Genomic DNA, 26,403 nt, shown 5'->3' on the forward strand with positions numbered 1-26,403 from the left:
AACTTCCAAACTCCCGAACCACTTATCCCCCCCCCACACCACAGAACTTATAGTACCACGTTGTGGGTCTGTTCTCTGGTTCCCACAAAATCATATTAGAGTGCAGAAACAGGGACACACAAACACATTTCTTCAGGCAGGGGGTATTTTGCCTTGGCCTCAAACTCAGTGCATGTTGAAAGTGCTCCGAAGAGACTTGATTCATACCAAGAGGATCTGCTCACCTCGTGTCTGTACTGTTTGATTACACAAGCCTGTTTTAAAGGTGCATTTTGTTGTTATTATTTCATGTGCGACTAAAGAGAGTAATCAATAACTGCTCTTAGGGTTTTTCATTTTCATTCTTTTACATTTTAAGAGAATGACAAGCTCGGTATGCAGCAGTAAACAGTCGTCAAATAGTTCATTTCCAGGCTGTTTTATCACCACTTAATGACTGCAGGTGTGAACTAATGATCTGATGTACTCTTTCTCTTGATTTTTTTTTCTCTTGAAAACAGTTCATCAATATTTTGAGAATAGTTTAATTTGCTTTGTTGCAAAGAGTTTGTCAAACTGATTGAAAACCAGTTACGTGAGGCTTACTGTCCTGTTAATGTTGAACTGTACATCTAGTAAACCATTAGCCTCGCTAAAGATGAAGGCTGGACACACATCAAAACTATTTGCTATTGACATTTTAATCATTAGATTTTGTTGAATGCATTGGACAAACAAAAGAAAGTGTGTTATTTACTGACCTTTTCTAACCTTTTCACAGAGCCATAGTAACTGTACAGACATGAAGTAATATCAATCCTTAGATATAACTGTCTGCATGTATGTAATAAAAGCATACTGCAAAACTGTTGATTTATACCTTTCTGTGACAGAAACCTTAGGTAGAATTATTTGACTTAGTGTATCTGTATGCTGTTAGCCTGTTTGTGTGTGTGTGTGTGTGGTCCTGGGAATACGTGTTGTGCTTGAGGCAGGGTTACAACTAGCAAAATGCAAATTAAAGAAAGCAGCACACACATGAACACTTTGATTACACGTGGAGGGGCTGGTTTGGCTTTGCTGCAGTTACAGTGGTAATAAAAAAAAAAGAAAAAGAAGACAGAGTGTGACACGAAAAAGAGAAGTAGAAAAAAAAGAGAATACAAAATGAGGAGAGAGAGAAAAAAGAGTCGGGGAAAAAGAGGAAAAGGAAAAGTTAGATGTGCGACTGGGGAAAGATGATGCTACTGGAGCGCTTGAGGATGACTCATCCATAAGCTACTGATGCTCCATGGACACACACACACAACACACACACACATACACACACAGACACACACACACGAAAGCATGCACACTCTCACACACATGACTCCTCAAACACACTTAACAGTACACACAAATATTTAGTCATACGCTTGAATGCATACGCAAGCACACATTGGTACACACCAGTCATCCATTAGTCTGATCCTGAATCATGGAGACGTGCGTGTTGCTTTAGCAGCTTGTTCCTAATGAGCCAAAATGGCCGCCGCCGCACCGCCGTTTCCAGGCCAGAGCAGGGAACGGCCCCAGGGGCAGAGAAACTGGGCGAGGAGGAAGGATCAGAGGGGGCTGGATTTAAATGGAGCTCATTAGCTTGTGGTAGCCATGAGAGGTCCCTGCACGCTGAGGAGGAACACACACACACACACACACACACACACACACACACAGACAGACACACACTCATGCATGCAAACACAGATGGGTTGTCTTGTGTACATACAGTATAGGCACACACAAGTACGAGAGGGTAAAAGACGTGTGAGAGCAGGGCAGAATGAAATTAAAAAAATTGGGGAAAAAGTGATCATGGTTTGGTGAGTTTTGGTTGGCAAGGTGTAAGTCGTGCAGATGGCAGAGACTTGTATGTGTATTTGTGTGTGTGATTGTGTGTGTGAGATTTTTGCCAGTCGTACCCCCTTCCCGGCACTTCCCTGCTTGTCCACCCACTCAACATATGTCCCCCTTTCCTCTCCTGTCTCATTTTCCCTCCCTTCCTAAACCGTAGTCCTTCTCATCATATATTCCGTCATGTCATTCCTTCTGTGAGTGGTTTGTATGTTTTTTGTTGCACTTTGCTGCTTTGTGATGTATTTATAGCCATAAACACACACACACGCGCACACACACACACAAACACACACATACACACCGCACAAACACACATACGCCATTCTCACTCTGCAGCCAAACTCCTCTTCAAAGGGGCGTTTGATTTCTTCTTCTGTTGCCCAGGCCCCCACACATCCCAGTAGGGTGGGGATATAAAGAGCAAGGGAGGGGCTGAGCCATAAAGCCAGCACCCGCTTAGCCTCAGAAAGTATAAATCTGCCAAAATAACCACAAAAAAAACCAAACAGACGCTTTGTCAAACATTTTGCTTATCTTTGTTTGGGGAATTTCATTAGAGATGTTTTGCATGTCTGCTGTGCTTGGTCAGGATTACATATTGATGAAATGCAGCTTATACAGAAAACAAAAAGTGATTTTGGTTAATACTGCAGTTTTTACATTTTATGTGTTTTTAAACGCAGATGTTGGTTTTGATTGGAAACTGTTCAGTTAGTGACATGCTTTCGTTTGACAAAAAGCTTTCAGGGCTGCTTGGTCATGCTCGTTCATCCCTGTAAAGATGAGCATCAGCTCTGCTGTTAGGAAGTGCACTGGAAACAGCTCTTCAGACCAAGTGAATATTGTGAATATTTTGTGTATTACTCTCTAATTTGATTGATAGTTTGTATTGACTATGGCTGGCTCTTCCTGTTGGATTGATGCTTTTTGAACTAATTTGATGATGGACTTAGAGAATTATTTTCATGATGCTAATATATCAAAGAGGTTGACTAATTCTCATGGTTTCAAATACCGACACTTTGTCTGCTATCTGCATCTTAAATAGACATACAAACTGAGCCTTAAGTGCCTGTAGAACTAGAACTATGAGAGAACTAGTTAATGATGTTGCTGAAAGACAGAAAAATCCCTTTTGAGGGCTGACAAAGGCGATCGACTGGCCAAAAAGTTCAGACCTACAACCAAGAGACCCATGTTTTTAGAACTTCATTTAACCAAATCTTCATAATGTTTATAATAATATTCATCATGGGAGTTAATTCAATTTAACCACTTAAAGAGACTATATAGACCATGTTACACAGGGAGAAAACAGACCCTACAATCTGTGACATCTACAACTGTGTGAGATTTAAAAGGGTTGCTACAAGGTATCCCTGTTGGCCGACCTTGGTAGAAAACCTGTTGGTACTAATAATGATGATAAAATGTATTAATACAGCCCCCATCAAAACAAACATAAAAAGGGCTTAACATAAAATGGCAATAAAATTCAGGAATATTGCAGGTATAAAACCACAAAACTGCCACACCAATATTAATAGGGTATAAAAATCCAAGAGCAAGATTAAACAGGGGAATGGGTTTACAGGAAGATTGTGATTTAGCAAAAAAAAAAAGAGTATCCTGACAGTAAAAGCTCCACAATTCAACAGGAAGCTGTTTTATCTATGGCAGAGGATAATTTAAGGTGGAAGTAATCTTTGGATAATTAGTTAAAAGATCAAAATAATGCTAACTATTTTAAACAATGAGAAATCTTATGCATGCAAGTAAAGGTTTTAAGTGAGAAATAAATAAAGAGAATTTAATATCAATTTCTAGGTTACATAAGGAAGTACTTTAACACTTCAGAACATCAGGAGGAAAAATACTCAGCCCGGAAGAGGTTGTAAAATATATTCTTGCTGCTCTGAAGAATGAGATAATAATCCTGATGCATTAAGGTGCATTATGGGAAGTGCAAGATCCTTGTATTTGGAGTACATTAGTCATTTCAAGGCCGATGTGTTTGGATGTTTTGGTCTCAGCGACCTCAATATTGATCAATCACAGTCTCATTTTTGAAAATCTCTCAAATTGAACCAATTTTGGTTGTGTGTGTGTTTTTTTGTGTGGAAAGTATGACCAGACGGACTTTTAATATGTACCAGGTATATGAAAGAACCCATCTAGAAAGGTACTGCAGTCCATTTTATCAGAAAACAATCAAAACAGTATATATATGAATTTCTCATGCTGAGAATACAGTATCATATTGTCAACCTGTGAGCTACCGGTTGCTCTCAAAAAAATAACCTTTTTCCTATTTCATTAATTTAACAACACTGACTGTCTGTTGCACAACTTCAATTAAAAAGGTGATTAGTTCTCACCTCTGTTCCCATGGTCCTACATCTCCTGATGGGGGAGGAGGGATGTGCAGGGTTGGGAGGGCCTTAGTCATAAACCTAACGCTCCCTCTGAGACCGTGGTGATGCCAGACTGTCAAGCTAAACTATGAGAGCACATTCATTAGCGTTTTATTGCTTTGTTGTCTCCACTATTAATCACAGACGCACACACATTTTTCCCCTACTGTTTCAAACTCAAAAAAAAAAACACTCAGAGGAGACATGCATTGTGTGACGCTGTTTATTAAAACATGCAGAGACATTACAACCCATGTGCTTTATCTGATGGCTCTCTGGTGTGTTGTATGTCGGACCACAAGTTCTCTCTAGGTCCGTATCTGTGCCCCCGTGAGATCACTTACACACACAAGCACAAACGCACACACACACACACACACACACAAGTATCCATGCCTCCTGTGAGAACAATTATTGACTCGACAGTAAAATGGCGTCACCTTGACTCGCCTGTTTCTCCGTTGAAGAAGGTTTTATTGACGCAATCTTAATGGAGGTTAATTGTAGTTTAATTTATAGTTTCAGGACCGACTGTATTCGTGGCCGACCTGCTGATAATGTGTGCGTCAAGAGGGGTTTTATGGTATTTTTTTTAAATGACTTTTGCAGAAGCACAAAGTCATTACCAATTTACAACATCTTTGATTTGCAGTACAATATTGCATCTTTATCTTTTGTTCCTTAATACATTTTTGCAGGTCTCCAGTGGGTTTCTTTTTGTCTTCAATAAATGGGGGATCTTTGCACTTTTTATTTTGTCTAGTGCTCATAGTTCTGCCTTTCTATCCAGTCGTGTATTTCATTTTATTTCCCTGACTCAGGGCCATGAAACTTGGTATGGAGCATAAACATGCAACATCTACAAAAACATAGGCTGCAGTAAGGCTAGATCAGGACTTTTTCATCACCTGTTGGCCTCTTTGATTGTCAAAAGCGAATCAATTTAACACCGATAGGCCTTTTAGATCATCATTTGGTAAATATCCTTCTCTATAGCTCTCTATGCATTCAGACAAGATACTCAACAATCTTTACAATAAGCAGCAAATGCTTGTCCCCCCACCCTCCCCTCAGCCCTCTGCAAAAACAAAAAAAAAGTTCATTTTAAAATGAGAAGAGGAATACAAGTTTTGAATACAAATAAGAAAATGTTTCCCTTTCGCCCTTGTTTCCCAATTATCTTGGTGTACAATCTTTCCATCTCTCAAAATGATGTGCTTTTACTAAGAAAAGGCTTATTCTAAGTGTCAGATGATAGGAAATACTGGCAGGAGTGGGCAAAACAAACTCAAAATAACAGCACTTTGTGTTTACTTCAGATTTGCACAATCTGTTAAAAAAAACAAACAAGGCATTTAAAAACAATTATTTGATGTTACTTTCATTTTTTCTGTCAAAATCAACACTTTCAGGATGCTTTCAACCTGCATAGAAAAAAAATCAATTGTAACAGTGATATAGACGGATCACAGTGGCTGCTCGATGTCAGTAGCAATACTAAACATATAGTGTAAAGTGTATGAGATGAAACAGACAGCATACTACACTTTAGTGTTCATCCAGTCACTCTGTGTGTCCAGGCAGAAACAGCTGTGTCCGTGCAGATGTGTAGTCATGGCTTTAATGTATCATGAGGTTGTCACATTGAATATCGTACTAAAAAAACACATAGCGTGTGTTTAGTTGTGAGAAGATCTGAAATAAAACTTCATGCACAACAAACAACAAATTGCACATTTGTGTTTTTATTTGCAGAAATGGCCCAGGAGCTAACGGCTTATCATGAGGCCTAACGTGCGTGCTGTGTGACGGCGTGACGGCGTGAAACAGGAGCATGAAACATGCAAGGAGAATGACAAACAAGGAATTTAGTTATTTGGGATTTTCTGCATAGTCACCTCAGAGTTTGGGTTAATTAATGAACAGCCTCAGAGCATCACCCCGCTAAAGGGCAGTGAACCAACGCTGTGAAGTTGAGACTGTGCACTGATCAGATGAGCAGCTGATTACATGGTGGCGCCTGCAATATGGTGATGTGCAAGTATAAACAGTGTGGCTGTTTTTATAACAAGGTCATAAGGATGATTTGGGACTTTTACAACATAATCATAGATAATTTCACAACAGATAAGTTATAATAAGTGGGCTTTTTGTGGTGCCTTCAACAGAATTGTAAATGACTGCAATGAATTTTGGTTTAAGATACTTTTGTAATAGATTTGGACTTTTAGCAATTAAGTATTTGTCCAAAGCTGCATTGAGACACCAACAGGCTTAAAATGTCCGACATTCATTACTTTGACATTCAAACTCTATAATGTTGAGATAAAATTCAGACTGCACTGTGCTAAAAAGCTAAAACTGCAACTTTTTGCACAAAATAATACTTTTTTAATGATACTGCATTTTTATTGTCAGCTATATGCTAAAAATCCTGAATATAATAATGTTTTAGGATTACAAAATTAACACTCAAAGCATCTTCTGCAACATTTGCCAATACAGCGCATACAGTGTTTCAGTATCAGCTATGAGGCTGATGAATTGAGCAGAGCAGCAGCACATACTGTGGTGTTGTTTAAGAGCACATCTTAAGGACAAACACAAAATGATTCTGCTGTAGGGTTTATTCTCACAAAAGCCCAATGTCTGAATTTGCATTTGAAAATAGCTTTATATTTCAAGGTTATGGTTGATAGTATTATGGCTCTGTGGAGAATCATTTATTTATGGTGTTGTGTTAAACAAGTGGCAGTGCTGTTTTTTTTTAAAGTGCTCTAGTGAGGATTTAGGTTCAGGAACTGGAAGTCTAGACTCTGGGACTGTTGACCTCCTGAGCCTCTTAAACCAGCCCTCTGAATGGAAACACTCTGAATATGTATACTGCAGTAAAACCTCTCAATATTAAAGGTATTAATCTGTTCCCCCTCAAATAAACAGAAAATATTTTTTTGACTTGTTTTGGCATAGCTCTCAAAAAGCTCCCAAAGGGGAAAAAAAAAACCCCACACCAGTTTATCTATCAAAGTAGGAGAACGTTTGAACTTTCCTTTTCCCCTGAATAAATACAAAATCTTTATTTAAAAAAAAAAAACACTTTAGATTTCCCCATCTGTCAACATTTAATTCAGCCAAATAGATAGCAGAAATTATTCAAAATAATGAGAATCATTTGTAACTTTCAGATAAACTGACAAAAATGAGCACATTTTCCTCTTTCCATTACGCAGGGTTCAATTAGTTTCCTCTTCTATTCAAGGGAAATAACTTTTTAGAGAGTTTATTACACTTTTAACCTTTCTCTGCTTCACAAATACATTACATGCCTGGAAGCTGCCCAGTAAAACCACAGTCTCCCACTGCTCAATCCCAGTGGAGGAAAATGAGGGTTACATTCCTTGCTCAAGGGCAGAAGGGAGAGTGTTAGGGCTTTTCCTGGTATATTGTTGTTGTTTTTTTTTGTTCTTTACACGGCTCTTTAACCTCCTGCTGACCCTGCAGCAGCTGTAACAGTCGGTAGAAACATACTTTGCACATTTTTGCAGCCTTTTTCTTGAGAAAGGTCGTGCTTAAGTCCTTCTGGCACACTTGGCAAAGAGTGTAAACAAGCGGACAGAGCAGAAAAGCAAAGAAACAACCTTGAGCGTGTGATATTTCTTTCAAATTGGATTGTACTTTAAAGGACACTGTGTGGGATTCTCTGCTTCTCCAGGTTGTAAAGAGTTTCACATGAACAAAAAGGAAATCCCCCAAAAAATCCACGGTATAAGATGTATGGTGGAGTCGGGATTAAAGCCGAGTTGGGGGGGTTTTCTGTATTCAAAACAAAAACAAGAATACTTGAAGAAAAGAGCAATGTAACATGCGACTGATGGTTTGGTTTCCTGCCAAATTTGCCGAATTTGCAGCCGAAGCAGACATCCATCAGCTAATAACTTCTGGCACCACAGTCAATACAAATGAAACGATGGAAGAATCACACCAGGGAAATAAAAAAATGAAAAAGGCAATATTCTTTTATTCAAGGGTTGCTTTTTTTTCTGTTCAGGATTTCTTGAAGAGAGAGCAGGCAACAGAGTCAGACACCAAAACCATTAAATGGAAAAGGCAGTGGATCCAATAATGCCTTCTCAAACAAAAGTAAAGACGATAATGTGCCAAAAAAAAAACTTTACTGCTTATTTGTGTTTAAAAGATGGTTCAAAGGGTGTGAAGTGTGCTGGGAATCCCAAGTCTCTGCACCTTTCTGTACTGTAAAATGGCCCCTCAGGCACCTGCAGTACGCACATTGAAGCCAAATCACCCTTCATAAGTATTCTAGACACGATTATATTCTGGACCGTACAGGTGGTCGTGTGCAGCCTGGCTGGTTTTGCATCTTAATGACCTTGCTAAGGTTAGGATTTCCATTCAGTGGGACTGCACCTACAGAATATGTATGAAGTGACCTGTCCAAGAGGCACTTTGGATGAAAACACATTTGTGTATCGCAAAGGTTACACACTATGATAACAAACAGCACGATGATAACTATAAAACAAAAAGCATAGGTATGAAGAAGATAGAGAGTTTGATGGATTAAAACAAATGAAAAATGAAAAACAAGGCCAAATGTAACATACTACATACATACATAGCTTGTATTTTCTACATGTTTATCTCAAGCAGCAAAAAGTTTAGCTCAAATGTTGTCTATACTAAATGTAGTAGTTTAACATACTGTATAAAAATGTCAGCTTAAATACTAATATGTACAGTACAAAGACAGACAACCTGCTAAAGGCCTCGAACATTAGATGTAAGGAACGACAAAGAGAGAGAGAGAGAGAGAGAGAGAGAGAGAGAGAGAGAGAGACAGGTAGAGAGAGAGTTTGTATCTGGGTTACTCCGGCCTCACATCTCTCCACTGCAGATGAATATTAATAAGGAGTTATTAATATCTGCTGCCTGCACTGTGTGTGTGAATATGTGTGTATGCAAGGTCGGCACGGAGGCGCAGTGTGAACAAGCCGTCCTCCTCCTCATCTCGCTTCCCCCTCTTCTCCTCCTCTTCCACATCAGAACCCATAGCTCTATCGCTTTTCTTTCCTCCTACTCATTCTTTAGTTCTTTAAGTTTTCTTCTCTTTCTTTTTCCTTCTCTTCCTCCACCCAGCTTCATTCGTTTTGACTGTCACTGCTCCTTATGTTTCATGGAGGAGTGCTGATGCTGCTAATGATTTGTCATTTTTAGCTATGTGTCAGCGTTTTGATACATTTACCCTATTAGATCTTTCTAATGGAGACTTTACATATATATATATATAGACTCTATCTGTTATCTGGGAAGAGCTAACATCATAAAGGAAGTCAGTGTTAAAGCAGTTATCCATTTTTTCAGTGGGTTAAACAGTGCATAGTCAAAAAGAAGACATTTGTCACACTGCCTGTCTGCCTTTGATCAGTCTTAGCTTTTGGCTGTTTATAAAACTGGTTTCTAAGAACTTGCTTTCATGTTTTCATGTCTGAGGGGCAAAAAACTGTAAACCCAAAATAAATCTTTCCCCTTATTTGAAATAATCAGTCAGATACTGCTAATCAGAAATGTGGACAAAAAGTCAAAAAGTCTCATCATGATTCTGAAACTGAAACTCTGACTACTTAAACTTACTTATATACATACTACTTTTTTCTACCTTTCTACTTTTTTTGTACAAAGAAATGTTGCTCCATGCTTTCTTTCAGTGTATTTGTACGTTGATATTTAGATGCTGTTTGTTTAGGTTTTACAGTAAGGAAAGAAACAAAGGGGGTCAATTTGGTCTAAAAAGGATTTGGCTAAGTTAATTTCTCACTGTGGACGTTCTTTTAACTCAATCAGTCAATCAATCTTTATTTGTATAGCCCCAATTCATAACAAATGTTACCTCAAGACTCTTAACAAAAAGTAGGTATAAAACCTCTTATTGCTATATTACAAAGACCCAACATTAATTCAGCATGAGCACAGCACTAAGCAACATTTAGCAAAGTAACTATGGCAAAAAAAAGCCTTCCGTTTATTCAAGAAATCTTGGGCAAAACCAGACTCATGATGAACAACCATCTCCCCGGAAACTGTTCAGGCTTGAAAAATTGATTTTCTTTTGCATGGTGTTTGTATGCGTGGTGCTAAACTTATTTTTTTTTCGACAAAGGGCTCATTGCTTCAAAGAATGAACACTAAAAAATACAAAATATCACCATGGTGTTGAGATGTTGTGTTTTGAAGAAAGAAGAATCTTCTGAGAGAAATTCACATAAAGCTACATTTTACCTCCCCTTTCTGCTTTTTTGAGGAATTTCCCATACTCAGGTCATGCAAGTGTCTTAAATGACCTTTTGTTTAAGACCTCAGCTGCGTTAGGAATAAAACATAGTATGCAACCATAGAAGACAAATTCAACAAATTCATCAAGCTTTGGTATCTATGGCTCCACTTTTAATTGACTGTAACCAACCACCTCAAGTTTTATTGTTACCTTACACTTGAAGCAGTCTGTCCGCCCTGAACTACTGGGAGTAGAAAACAACAACCAATCAGCTCCTCAGAGCCACGATTCCCAGCTCGAGGGTCGGGCTGTGATGAACTAGCGAGTCCAGATGACAGTGAGCAATGTGCTGTTGAATACAGAGCATGTATGCATAATTTATACACACGTATTCCCTTGGCATGTTACTGTCTGATCTATCTCATGTGGGGATGAGTGTGCGTGTGCACATACACACGCACACACTTTTATTTCATTTCCCCTCCACTTCACTTCCCACTTCACATAGTGTGTTGCAGTTTAATGAATAAATCCATACAGGATGGGGTTCTTATTGGCTGTGCACAGAAGCTCTTTCAAAGACAAAATGAGTCTTGAGCATCACAAATACCTGTTGTTACGTTGTTGTTAGGATGACTTCATTTGTAACAAAGAGTAAACATGCCCTTCTTTTATGCCTTTTTGTTGACAGGGCAAAGTCGACAGGAAGCCTCACCTGAGATGTGTTTAACGCTGTGTAGCATTCAGACAGAAACATTTTATTTTCAATGTACAGTAATGACTTTTCCTTGACAGTAGCTCGTCCTTTTTCCCATTAGGTAATACTCTGTAAGGGACGATAAGTTCTCAGTTTGTTTTGCGATCATGTTTGTTAAGCGAGCCTGTTCCGCCCAATCAGGAGCGTGTGATGCGCTGTGTTTTCCTTCTAACTTCCACGCATACCCTCATGCTGTTTCATTTCAGTGTAAACACACACTGTAATTGTCCATTGGGAGGGGGTCATAGATCAAGGGGGAGCAGGTGTGTGTGTCTTGTGTTTCAAGGGGAGCAGGTGTATAAATGTACATGTGTTTGTGTGCGTGCATGCATGTGAGGTTGTTTGTGTGTGCATTGAGGGGAGCAGGTGTGTCTGTGTGGTGTACTCACTCGGCCAGATAATGGGGACATATGGACAGAGCGAGAGAGCGACAAATGAGACACACAGACACAGTGGGTTTGTGGCCTACAAAATGCATGCACATGAACACAACTGACACATGCAAGCCTTCCAGTCTTTTTTTGCATGTACGCCTCTAAGTGTAAGTGAGTGAATGACAAATGAATTAGATAAAAATAATATTAGGCGAACAACTGGTATTTATGGTGCCAGTGATGATTGGTGTAAAGCACGATGGGATGTCACAGCTGCCCTAAAAACATAGAAGCAGTGTTTTACAGTATTTGTGCCAACAAACGACACAACTATGGTGGCTGATAAGGACAAACACACAAAACAAAATGTTTCCATAAGCAGGAATGGGATGGGAATTCAGAAATGATGCGAATTAAAAATCAACTACAAGAGTTCAATAGAAAAACAATAATGCCCCCTCTGCACCCAAAATGTGTTTTGTAAAATATTCTCATATTCAACACATTAGTGCCCCCTACAGGCCCAGAGTGCTTCCGTTGTAAAGACGGGATTCTTAGTGCTTTTCTGTTGCATTGTTTTTTCTTTCTTAGTTAGTGTATTTTATTTAGATTTTATGTTTCACCATGTGTGCATTTGCAGAAGCATATACTGCTTGCTTGTTAATACATTTGGAAACCATGCATTGGACACCATCAGGGCCATGGCAATGTGTTTGACTTTGTCAGCCATTTAATTTTCATAGTTTGATCCTAAACGAGTGTCTAATTGTGGTTGTTTAAAACAGAGATGAAGCAGCAGTCTTGTGCATGACACCAGCAGCAGACTACCCACTTCAGAAGGTAAAGAGGGGGCACGAAAGAGACTACTTGTCAGCTATTTGAAAATGACAGCGAGGGAAGTGATGGGAAGAATGCGTTAGAAGCAGCGGAGCAAGAGAGAGGGAGAAAAATGGAGAGATGAAGAAGGGTTGGATTGATGGAGGAAAGGAGGAAGGGCGCGCGGCTGAAAATGAACTTGTACGATTCTGGAGAACCAATGGAGGGGGTGACAGCTTTATAGATTAGAGAGGGAGAAAAGGGGAATGGAGAAGGGAGGTTAGGGGAGGAGAGATAGTGATTGTTAACAGGTATGGAGGGATGAAGAGGTTGAAGAGATGGATGAATGATTTGGCAATGAGCAGGAAGAGGAGGGAAAAGAGGGAAAGGAGCAAAGGAGGTCATCTTTCAAAATAACCTGACAATTTTGTTGGTATGGTAGATTACTTTCTGCTGTGCATGAGTGTGTTTGTAAGTGTGTGTGTTACAGAATGTGTGTATCTTATGGGATCCAAACATGCTGGAAAAAAAAGCCTTGGTAAGGCCAAATTTCCTCAGTAAAGCCAAAAAGATTTGTCCTTCTTTAAGACATGAATTACACTTGCTTCAAGGTGAGAGCCCTGTGTGTGTGTGTGTGTGTGTGTGTGTGTGTGTGTGTGTGTGTGTGTGTGTGTGTGCATGGCTGCAAGTGTTCATACCCCATTAATTAGTGTCTGATCAAGTGTCATAATCACTTAATTGACTGATAATCACATCATCACTGTCTGCCCAAATGGATACCTGTTGGGACGATGCGGAGGAGCAGCAAAAGCAGATGGAGGGGACAGTGTGAGAAATGAGACAGACAGACATCGATGACAAAGGGCATATAGAGGAGATGATGAGAGAGGCTGATTCAGGGCAGGATGAACTCATGTGTCCCCTCCGCTGAGTACAGACTCTTTTTTTTTTTTTTTTTTTTAAAGCTAGGTGATGCAGTTTTTTGCTGCTGTAAGTTCTCCTGGAGTTGTATTGGTGAAGCCATATTTGATCATTTGTTGCATATGTTTTGTGCGTGTGTGTGTGTGTGTGTGTGTGTGTGTGTGTGTGTGTGTGTGTGTGTGTGTGTGTGTGTGTGTGTGTGTGCGTGCGTGCGTGTGTAATGGCATTTTACGGCTGGGTGTTTAGAGTTGCAGTGATAGCATCTCTCTCCAGTCTTTATCATTAAGTAGAACAGCTCCACTGGCTGCCGTTCGTATCACAGCTCATTATGCTCTGCAGCTCGGCTCAAACAGAAGTTCGGCTCAGTTAGGTTCATTTCAAGTTCAGTTAGAGTGAAAGCTGGATGTCTTTACGATTTATAGACTGCTGTATAAAGTCCTCTAAACTGTTTTCCTCTGTGTCTGTGCTTGGTGGAGATATATTTCATTCCGTTTTATGATTTCACCAACATGAGCAAGTCTATTTCAATTCAGCATTCAGCCAAAGCTTGTTTAAAGGATGTAATGGGAAAGTTTGCCGTTATACGCATCATATGGATGTGATAATGCACTCCTGTATCCGCTGTAGAACACTACAACTACACAGGTGTTGATAATTATTTTGGCTGATTAGACTTGTGTTGAGGTTGAAAGTAGACAGAGAAGTATGTGAACTCACAATCACACATTGCAATGATGTTGTATTTTCTATAGAGCCTTACAGATGAGAGTAAGTTAAAGCTCCTGTAGGGAACCTTAAGTGTGGGAGGATGCACCCTCTGTAGACAAGCTGGTACCTCTTACTTCTTGCACATGAACAAGAAAAACCCCAGCAAAAACATGTTTTCAACATTGTTTCACACCTACCCACAGGAGGGGTGTTGGACATTAAAAATGACTTCATAGAAACAATCAATAGTAATGCCAATGGTCTCTTTTGTGTTTGTAGGTCATAAAGAGGCATCAGTATAAATGTTGTTCTATTCCACAACTAATACAAACTATGAAGCCCTAACTATAAAAAAACAACCAGGTGGAGGGTCTTTTTTTAACGACTTTTTGCCTTTTTAAGTCGGAAAATCACGTGTGAAAAATACAATCAAACAGAGCAGAACTTGATTTAGCTGTTTTTTTACGGGGCCCTTTTATTGATATCCTTGCATAGTACTGTTTAGACTCTTAAGTCATCATTAATGTTATCAGAAATGTTATCAGAAGCACCGGCTCCCTCTTTCAAATTGTAAAGCTTTCTTTTTATCATAGCTCATACTGTATTTACCCTTTCACAATATACTGTATAAGGATTTTTTTGTACTTTAACAGCATAACGTGTGTGTAATGTGTATAATCATATATTACACAAGCCTGTGGAAACCTTTGACTGTCTGACACCATTGCCTGTATGACAGTAATACTATTAGGGAGAATTAGTGTGAAATATTTTCTGTGGTAAAATCACATGATGGATGGATAAATAATTGGATTTAGTCCTGCCACTCTTGGTTAAGCCTCCTAGTCCTTCCCCCATGTTTCTCATCTTCACTTTTCCCCTCTTTTTCTGTTCCTCCTGTTTCCTCCATTTTGGTTTGTTTTCTTGTCTGTCCATCCACTCACCATTCTTCCCCTTCCTTCTGCACAATAAATACACCTCCCTTCTTGTTGCTTCCTGTCTTGTTCATCCTCTTTTCTTTTCTCATCTTTTCCTTCATCCTTGCCTTCTCCTCCTTCTTCCCTTCAGTCAGACTCATATTACCCCAGGCTGCAGTTTTTCCCCCTGCAGAATAAAGAGCTGCTAATGGAATTATGTTCACACACGTCAGCACACAATCTATCATACAAACATACACACACACACACACACACACACACTCACACAGGATTGTAAATAAGCATGAGACAGGGAGAACGGATGGACAGACAGAAATGCAGTCAGACAGATTATTGAGCAGAGTATTATTAAAGTTTTACTCTTCTCTAATCCTCAAACACTCACTCATGCAACACACACACAGACACACACAAACAGACGCATGCATGCACACAGACACACACAGACGCAAGCTCTCAGTGGGGTATACGTTGTGAGAGAGACAGGCAGTGTGAGATAAACTGATCATGCAGCAGTACAATATGCTGAAAGTGATTATGTGTGCATATGTGTGTGTTTGTGTGAGATAGTGAGTGAAAGAGAGAGATGATGATGTGCAACAGCGGTCCGAAAGCAGATATTAACCCACACTGGAGTCAATCGTGGAAAGAAAGAGGGACATTTTCCCCTTTATCTCAGACAGATGCTAGATTCCATGATAAAAGTAAAGTTTGCAATGTCCTCTAGCTTTCAAAATCACAGAAATCCTCAAATCAAACCCAGATTTGAGAGAAAACGGGGGAAATAGTTCCATCCAAGTAATGAGATGCTCCAAATTTAAACCACAGTGGTATTTCCCACAAGGCACAGCGGCACTGATACCCTACCAAGTGACTTCACTGCTGATGAATGTGAAGAACACCTCCTCCTTATAGGCACAGTGCTGCATTTGAAGCACATGGCGCCATCATATTTTCATACATAGAAGTATTGCTTAGTCAGTACATTTATTTTAAAAATGACCTTTTTTTAACCTTGATAAGGTTTTTTAATAGCTCAAAAGTAAAAGTCGTAAAAAATAATATATTTTTCTTACTTAGATAACATGTAGGCCAACATGTTACATAAAATGAAAAGTACATTGTTATATCAATGAACAGCTGCAGACCTGGGTATGTGTTGCAATTAATTAGGCTTAATAATCATTATAAGGCGTAAATTTAGAACAGTTATTGGAATAAAAAATACACAAGAGGTAGTCATGTGAGATTTGCAGTTGCGTTTCAGTTGCAATTTGAAGTTAAGTTTGTTTCTTGTCATGCTGGACGGCAGAAAGTTACCCACTAGATTAACTATTTTCGCTGGCCAGGTGCACCGACAGGAGGCGGGGTCGTAACACGCCTACTGGTAACCTCAAGGTTGCTCTGTTATCCTATTAGAAAGTATCAAGTTCACTGACTTGCAGGTTGTTTTTGTATTTTTTAATTGTTTACCATGTTATTTGGGCATATATTTTAAGCATTAAATAGTGTAGCTATTTCTCATTATTTGACACCTGATTAACTTAACTAGATACTTTACATTTTAAAACCATTATTATTTAGAACACATAACCACATTTTTATTTTAAAATATGTATTTAGAACAGATAAAATGTCAATTTAACAATAAACTACCAAATGTGGCATATGAATCACACAGGTGTAACTAATTGAAGGAATTATGACTCCATACATCAGATGGTTTTCTTAGAGCTCCTATTGGACAACATGCCTACTGTGAGAGTTTCATTGTATTGTTTTAACACCTGCTGTACTTTTCCTTGTATAATAACTCAAAGTGTGGGCTTTATTATAATGGAATAAGTTAAGAGTAACCTAATACATTTTCAAGTAATGTAAAATAAAATGTATATAGTTTCTTTTAACACCATGTTGAGTGGCTGAGAAAAAAACACCTCAGTCAATAATCCATTGAATATAACAAAATACCCAACAATAAGTGAATAGAAGCACAAAAGACAATTTGGAAATAAAACCTGGTGCTAGTTATTTAAAAGATGTCTCTGAGTTTGAATTTATGAAAGATAGAATTTAGTTACAACTAAGGATGCAGATTAACGTCCCCTTAAACCATCATGAACTGTGAGTTCATACGTAGAAATGAAAATCTCTGAATGGGATTTCAGATGGTATTATAAATCCTCTGCAATAACAGCAATTGTGCAGGATAAGTCTGTCATTCTCCTGCGCAACTCTTTTCACTCCCCCCCCCTCTTTTTGTCTCCGTATCTCTGTCATAACAGCCCAGGTTGGATTAACTTCACGGGGGTTCTTTACGGTTTTTTTTTTTAGTCTTTTTCTCTTAAAGTAACTTCGTAAAAAGTTATTTTGTAATTTGACATTAGGAACTACATTTGTTAAAATGTGACAGAACTAAGCATATAGATTCTTTATTATTCGTCAATAAAAACTCTTGAAATCAACACAAATGTATTGTTAGACGTGACAAGGGTGGTTGTAGGGTGAGGGTATTAGTGTAAACCTTGCTCTGATGTCAGAGGGAAGGGTGAGCTAAGAGGATATTCTAGCTGTCTTTAATCTGGCTAAGCATACTGTACAGTATGGATAATCCTCTCGTTCTTACAGTACTTTTACTCATTCATCCCTATTCCTACTATTTGTCTGGGTGATAAAACTATGTAATCACACTGGGATTATTGTAATTCTGTCTCTCATTTCACTTTAACACTCTTTTTTTCTTTTACTCATTCATTTGTTTTCTGCAGGTTTTGTGGATTTATGCACAGACTTGAAACACCCCCATTGATTATGCATTCAGCATAACTTTTGACTCCAGTTCATTGTATCATCACCTTAATCGAAGACTATAATTGTTATTTCTCTAAAAAGATATTTTGATATTTATAACACTGATATTTGATTTCACAATGACTAGTATTAGCACTAAAATGATCATTTACCAGCCAGCAGTTTCTGCTCAGATGAGTGGTGTTGTTTTTGTGTGTTGACACAAAGTGAAAGGACTGCTTAACCTACACAATATGCTTTCGAGCTAAACAGCACACAGTTAGCTCGGTGTACTTGCTTGACAGATGGGAATCTATTAGTCATCAGTCTATTCTACAGGAAGACATTTTCAGTGTCTGAAAAATATGCAAGGCTCACTAACTGACATGTCAACAACTTAAACCCTCCTGAAGCCTTTGAACACTGTAACGTCTTAGAGGAACCATGTGTGATGTGTGATGCATGAAATCAGTGATTTAAAAGCTACATGTATTGTTTTCTAACTTCATTCTCCTCTCTCTTATTTTTTTTCCCTTTGCAGGCTCCGATTACTCTCCCCCTCCCCCCCTTCCTCGCCCTCCTCCCACCGGACTGACCAATGAGCACATTGGCACTGGGAGCCACAGTGACCATGATGGAGGAGGGGGCGGGGTCAACCACGGGGTGGGCGTGGTGGGCCTGGCACCTGAGCACATTCCCACACCTGGGGCAGCCTTGAGCTGGCAGGCGGCCATCGATGCTGCGCGGCAAGCAAAGATGATGGGCAATGCCGCATCTAGCGGAGTTGTGGCGCTGGGGACAGGAGGGGGAGGGCCAATCTCAACGGCCAGCTCTACGCAAAGAAAGAGACAACACTACAGCTCTAAGCCCAAGAAACCAACAACAACGACAGCAACACGGCCGCCGCGGGCCCTGCTCTGTCTCACGCTTAAGAACCCCATCCGCAGGGCCTGCATCAGCATCGTAGAGTGGAAGTATCCTTTAACTAACCCTGTGCATAGAGCTGTGCTTTTAGTCTATTTAGTTGGATTCACAAGCAACATGTCAGACCTTCATTTTTGGAGGAAAAGTCAAGTTTTGCATTAAATCTAGCCTCACACCTTTTAAATTATACAGGACATACAAACAACTTCCAAAAACATGGTCCACTTTGTCTTATCCAATAGGGCTGGTTGCTGTAACACAACGAAACAATTCAAAACAAACAAACCAAATAGGTGCAATGCAAAACAATCGTATCTTATTCAGATGGCTAAAGGTGTGTCAAAATATTATGTAGTTATTGCCATATTTGTTTTGGTTTGCCTGCAGCCAGCCTTAAGTGGACACTAAAGGAACTGTGAACTTTGCACTTCCCCATTAGCTTTATTTTTCAACACTGGAGGTGGCAGCTTGTTAGTAACAAAAGATAATCCCAACGTTTCCATGAACCTTAAATGCTGTAATTGACGGAATGGGTGTGTAGTGGTTGTACATTTTGATTTTAAATTACCGTTGTAAAACTTGTTATGGACTAGTAGGTGTCAGCTTTGACTTGCTGAGAAAGCCGTCATAGGTTGAAAAAGAAGGGGAGGGACAGGGGACGCAGGAAGTAAACAGTTGAAAAATTCATCACATTCTGTTTTGTTCATTTTCCCTCTTTTCTCTATTTTCTTCCTTCTACTCTTTCTCTCTTGAATAATCTCCCTCCTCCCGTATGTCTCTCTTGGTGTTACTCTTTGCTCTCCAATCACGTGTCCTAATCCCTTTTCCCCTCCGTCTGTCTGGCGTCTGTCTTGGTCTTTCAGGCTTTTTTTCTCTCCCTTTTTCATCTTACATTATTTTCTCACTGGAAGATAAAACAAATTGAGTCATTTTCATCCCCCTTCACACCTCTCCTAAACATATGTCTCTTCCAAAGCTCCTTCTGACTGCATTCATACTCTCTCCCTCAGGTCCATCCATGCTTTAGTCCCTCCTTTGCTCCCTCCACCTTCAACCCCCATGTCTCTCTCCGCATTTATTATTCGTCGCTCATTCCCTCTGTCCATCCAAATCCCTTTATTCCTGCTATTCCTCTGCCAGTCCTCCATTTTTTAAACTTCTCTTGTGGAGATTTTGTCCCAATTTTTAAGCTGCTGAACATAATGACTCGTTTTTCCTCAGGCTGGGAAAGAGAGAGAAAGGGGAGAGGCAGAAATGGTCAGTGTCACAGTCAAAGTGATGTATAATAGAAGAGGGTCCAACTTGAGCTCAGCAAGAGCACAGTCACACTCTGTCCTGAGAGGGAGTAGAGGAGAGGAAGAGGAGGGGCTGGGGGAATGGGAAGGGCAGGGATGTGGGCAGGACATGGATGTCGACAGGGGAGATGATGGAGCTAAGTAGCTGAGGAGAGAGGGAGGAATTCATGGGAGGACAGGAAAGGTAAACAAGAAAAACGACAGGGTAGTGGGAGGGTAAATAACGAGTGAGGGGAGGAGAGGAGAGGAGAAAAGATAGGGGGATCATGAGGGAGGAGAGGAGAGAAGCAAGGGCAGAGCCAATTGGTGATCAAAGAGAAGATGAGTTAGTATTCGTGTGTGTTTATGTCTGTTTACAGTACATGTGTCAAGGGGGCTGATTTAACAAAGTATAATAGATAACATTGGACAAAATAAGCAAAAGTACATTAAGACACAAAATATTATTAAATCATTGTTTTAAGCCAAAAGGTCAAATCCAAATTGGTTTTTAAGAACTATTTTCCTGCAGTAAACTTATTTAAACAGCCGTAAGCAATATTTTTTAAAAATGTTTATTAGTTATTAATGGCATAATTCCTTTTGACATTGTTGTGAACCTTGCATTATGACTGCTGTGAAACCTGCTGAGCTGTTTATCTAAGAACTGCATAATCATTGTTTTGTATTGCTTGTTGTAATGGTTTTGCTCAGTTTAACGAGAACAGCAAGGCTCTTGATTGATGCATATCACTCAAAAAATAGACTTGTGTTCATAACAACCCCAAATGTCCCGTCAGAACAGCCCTGCCTTTTTAAAATGTGTGTAATCTTCGCACACAGAATATCCTTCTTGATCACCTTTCGTGATTATGTAAAGTCATAGTGTAAGCAGTAAGTTGATCCTGCACAGGGTGTGTTGTTAAAAAAGAAAAGAAAAAAAAAAGCAAATTAATCAAATTGCATGCATAAACCCCAGGGTCACTGGAGTAATTTTACCCAATGACTGATGAGTGTTCCGATCATTACCCACAATTCCCAGCATCATTCATTTAAATGGCTCTGAGGCAGGGAAGTAAGGAAGGAAGAGAGTGACAGAGGAAGAGGTGAGGGATGAGATGACTGGAGAAAAGGTGAGTGATGTTAAGCAGGAGAATGAGAAGAAGAAGTAAACAGGAAGGCATTCAAACAAAAAGATTGACCAAAAAAAAAAAAACCTAAACGAAGCAGAATAGCATTAAACTACAATAAATTTTGTCCTTCCGGAGTTCAAAAATCCTCAATTTGTCTGCCTGCCTGTCTGTCTAAATCTAGGCATGTCTTGGATGTCCTTCATAGCCACAGTGTGCATCTGTTTGAATGCAGTGTATGTTGGAACATTGGTCTGTAGGTGACTTTGTGCTCTGTACTGTAAGTGATGCATTCCTGTGTTGTTGTTTTTATTTACTGGGCTTTGTGTGTGTGTGTGTGTGTGTGTGTGTGTGTGTGTGTGTCCTGTATTCTGTGAGCACCTCTGTCTCCAGAGATAGCAGATCTGAAATCTTCTTCTCCTCCTCCTCCTCCTCTGTTACCATGACAACAGCTGCTGCTCTCAACAGGTCGATAGGGCAGGTCTGCGCTCCCGCGTACACAAACACGCATACACACATGTCAAGAGCACACACATAGTTGCACACGGATGATGAAAGACCGGTGCGCACACACGCCCACACGGGCGCGAAAGCACGCACACTTGCACGCACTCACTCACGCTGTGTAATTACAGCATTTAAGCATTACCTGCACACTGCAAGGTCAGCATGAGAGACAAAGAGAGAGCGGGGGCAAGTGTATATCTTTCAACTATGTTCTCTCTATGAAATCACACTTAGTGGTAATTTGAAAAATTGTCATTGAGTGCATTTACACTCAACCCACCGTTTCCTGAGCTGCAGCTTAAATATTGTATTGCAATATATTTTTTTCATATTAAGAGTCTTTTTTTGTCGTTGCAGTTTTCAACTCAAACTGAGATAATTATCCCCGACATTTCATATGAAAGTCAGGAGCCTGCTCTTCCGGATAATATCCTGGTTTCTTATTTGGTTTGTCAAGATAAGTGATTATGAGGGGGCCTGATAGCTTGGCGGTTATGTTGTGCACCGCATGTACAGAGACTTTATCTTTGTCATGGCGTGAATATGGATGCAATCCTACTGTGACTGTTTGTTGTAAGAATATTCAGTTAGTTTGTTAAAATGTTGATTGTATATTTTTGATTCCTAAATGACTCAGACAGTAGCCCCCCTTCGAATACTGCATTTAGACTGCTGTGAAACCTGCTGAGCTAATTGGGTGCTGATTTAATTTTAAGTTAATTTATTTCTGTTTTTTAAGAGCTGGTACAGGCAATCGTTCTGTTAGTTTGGAATCAAATTAATTTTTAAATCTACAGAATGCTGTCAAAGATTTATATTTTCTATTGTTTTGCTGATTCATGAAAAGTGTTATTATACTTTATTTTTGGTCGTATTATTTACTCAGACAAGCTCTCAACAGCACAGTAGACTAGATTTATTATCATGTTGATAGAAACAGACCTCAAGGCTTTAAAAACAAAAAAAAAATCATGGGTCAGGAACCCCAATTGAGCCACGAGCCTGTTTTTCTGTGGGTCCTTGCGGGTCTAGAGTGTGTTTTAACAAGCCCCAGCTACAAGGGTGAGTGATTATGTTAGATGCATTTCGGTCCCATGCTGAACGAGCAGAATGATCTTGTGGTGCAAAATGTTCAAGGGTCAGTTCTTAATCCAAACATACACTTAGTATCACTGCCACAATAAGATTTTTTTCTCCCTTCTGCTCATTCTTTTTCTTCCTAAAACAGTAGTAAAGCCTCTGAAATAGATAGCTGGCCTGTTTCTTGAGGGGCCACACACAGCAAAATTGGTGGTTATAGATGATTATAGGCGATAAAGGATAGCTAAAGTGGTTAAGTTCATGTCCTCTTATTTGAAGTAAAACTTGCTTTTTACTTATCGAGACAGTTTGATCATTCTCCTGAAATGTAAGCTTTTGAGAAACAATACTGGGTAATTTAAAACTATTTAACAAACAGCAATCATGTCGACCCTTAAGACTGCTCGAAAGTAACTTCACTCACAAAAAAGGCCACTTTTAATAGTGCACTTTAATAGTTATTCTTTTTTTTGTTAGAAATACTTTATGGTAATCTTTTTGCATCTCTCCCCCCCCTTTTTTTTTTTTCTTTACCAATTTAGAATTTTTATTAAATAAAGGTACTCCCTCTCTTAATACTTTGCGTGGCGTAGACCAAGTTTCAACTTTGTACTTAAGCTTGAAAATCAGCATTTATGGTGTTGAACATAGAACATGAACACAGGTTTCTTTGTTCATGGTTAATCTGGAGGATTTGAGTTTTTGACAGGGTAACTCATCAATATGTTGCTATTTATGTTATACCACATATTCTGGAGCCTAGACTAAATTGATAAAAGGAAGGAAAGGAAGGAAGGAAGGAATGGAAGAAGAGAGAAGAGGGCAATGGAGGGAGGTGACAGCAGTGGCAGTTAGTAATTGTGTTGATGAAAACCAGACCTTCTTTTATCTCTCCTCCACATTCTCCCTCTCTTCTTCCCTCTCTTATTTCCTCTCACTCTCTCTCTATCTCTGTGGCCAAAAATAATGAGGTCACTCCCCTCTCAAGGACTGTTCCATATAAAAACCCTCTGCGTCTCTCCTCTCTCTCATTCCATCTCGCTCCTGCTCTTTCCCCGTCCACATCCTGTCTTCCACGCGACAGGCCTGCTCCTTGCTGCACCCATATTAGGACATGCACTGTCTTTGTAGCCCCCCCTACAGACTCAAAGAGTGAGTCCTAAGTGACCCAGTATGTCTTATTGTTAGTAAAAAGGGCCAACTCAACAGCTTTGATCTCGCTCCTTGTGTACACTGCTAGTGCACTTTGCTTTGTGTGTATATACACCTCTGCTTATGTAAGGATGTATTACATTGTTTAAAAATACCTCATTGATGAAATAATATGACTGATATGGAGACTTTGTGTTCCGGAAAGGTCAGAATTCTTGGTCTGTTTTATTTTCTTCCCTATGCGTGGAAACGTTTTTTTTTTTTCTTGTTTTCTCTATCAAACACTGAAACCCTGCCTGAATTAATGTGTATGAATCCATATTTATTTTTTTTAAGTTTAAAGTCAGGATGGAGGATCTGTCAGATCTATTCTAAAATAGACAGTTTAAGGTTGGTAACCTGATTTAAGTTAAAAAGGAAAATAAAATAAAGAGAAGTCTAGCCTCGTGGTAAACAGTTTTTATCAGATTCTGTTTTTATTTACCAATATCGGCTCTTATGGTGGTAATTCCTTGGCTTTTGGAGCCAGTCTCAAGTTGACACTGCTGTATTTGGCACTTCTGCATTGGCGTCATTTTCAGCAGAGGTCTCTGCTTGAGCTAGATCCATAAGGTTTTTTTTTACACATATCAAAGACCAGTGGAAATATAATTTTGGCTCGTCCTAAGTTAAAACTAAAACTGTAAAATTTAGGTGGCCTTTGCTGTTTTTTTATCTCTACACTTGTGTTTGTGTACTGTGTTCTGGCTGGTGTATTCCTTAACTCTCCTCCAGACCATTTGAGATCATCATCCTGATGACCATCTTTGCCAACTGTGTGGCCTTAGCCGTCTACATCCCCTTCCCCGAGGATGACTCAAACGCCACCAACTCCAACCTGGTAAGTGCAATACTTCAATAGATTTACAGATGATACCCCCTCTGGCTGTAACATATCTGCTGTTTTAAGTAACTGCTTGGCTGTTTCTTTTCAAAACTCTGGAGTCATGGTTTCTTGGTTTTTGTTGATGTGGTCTAAAAAGTTTTCTTTGTGGTTGATTTGTCTTTGCTCACACATTCAGGGTGTGATGGATTTATGAAACATGTTGTCTACTGAGTTATCTTTTAATTATCACCACAGAGCAGCAAGTCATTTACACATTTCCAGGCTGATTCTGTCTTACACTGTTACTGATTCATTAAGGTGAGTAGAGAGGGTAAAAAGTAGAGGCAGTGGAGGAAATATAGATGGGAGCAGGAGGGAAAAACAAAAAACAAAGGAAAGGGTAGTTTGACTGATAATTTCGTTGAGCATCGATAAGTCATTTTTTGTTGTTGGGATTCAGCACAGGATTCAAGTATTCTGCTTTGGAGCCATGAAAAAATGACAGTTTTCCGTTATAATGGTGGACTGGAAATGTATCAAGTAAAGCTATTTGAGCTGTTTTGATCAAAAGAAAAGAATAATTTTCTTGAGGGCAACAGAAATGTTTTTGTTAAGGAGAAAATTGTTGTTTTGATTTTGTCATATTAAGCTATTTCTTGGAGCATACAGTTCAAAGCACCAAATGTAGTATAATTTGATATTTTTCAAAGTAAATCAAAAATATCCTACAAAACAAAGACATCTGTTGCTTTAAACACTGGTATTAGGACTACTTCCTGCCAAACTTTTTATCTAATTGCCTAAACCTGGCTGCCTACCAGGTTGTGAGTAAGTGAGTGTAACTCTGTGTGCTTTTAACAATCAGTATACATCTTTTCATAAGCCTGCCCTTTGGGGTTGCGGAGGTTTTGATCCAATCCCTTCTGACATTGGACAATAGTTATTCAATTTACATTGTTATAAATCAGTATGATGACCTATAATCATACAATGTTTGTGTGCAAGTTTGTTTCAGATGTATACCAGCGTATTTGTGTGAGGAAGAAACTACTCCCTCTAAGGCCAAGTAACATCTGTCACTTTTTCTTTCTTTCACTCTACTTCTTTCTAATAATAAGTTTGCCTTATTCACACACTTGTTTACCTCATGCTGCACTATCACAACCTTTACTTTTAATAATGTCTATTCATACAGTTATAGTTGGACTTTAAATACATTAATGATTGGATAAATATTACTGGAATCTACACTAACATGTATCCTGTAATGATACTGTTCCAGGGCAGGTTAATGAGTCAGCTGAAGAGTAGAAAACACTGAGGAAGAACAGCTGTTCATCTTAATTTATGACCATCATCCGCTCTCTCGGCCATTCTCTCCACTCTGTGAATATTTTGAAATGACATTGGCAGACGCATTCAGAATACCTTTTCCTGTTTCAATCATAGTTAAAGGTCTTGCCAATTACATTTCATTAACATTTTTAAATAACAGTTAATAATTCAACAACCTGGGGTTAGCGTTTCATCAGTCCGATCTCATATGAAAGATTTCACTTGTATAGTTAAGCCCCCCCGCCCAACCT

General features: G+C 39.2%; 1 protein-coding gene across 1 annotated transcript in view; it reads left to right on the plus strand.

Annotated features, from left to right (window-relative positions):
- Positions 1-26,403, plus strand: part of cacna1c (calcium channel, voltage-dependent, L type, alpha 1C subunit) — a 164,109-nt gene that overhangs the window by 28,837 nt on the left and 108,869 nt on the right. Inside the window, exons 2-3 of the mRNA XM_065951270.1 lie at positions 18,427-18,859; positions 24,727-24,832. Of these exons, the coding sequence (XP_065807342.1) occupies positions 18,427-18,859; positions 24,727-24,832 (539 nt within the window). The remainder of the gene's footprint in view (positions 1-18,426; positions 18,860-24,726; positions 24,833-26,403) is intronic.

Source organism: Labrus bergylta, chromosome 23 (genome assembly GCF_963930695.1).
Source record: "Labrus bergylta chromosome 23, fLabBer1.1, whole genome shotgun sequence".
NCBI lineage: Eukaryota > Metazoa > Chordata > Actinopteri > Labriformes > Labridae > Labrus > Labrus bergylta.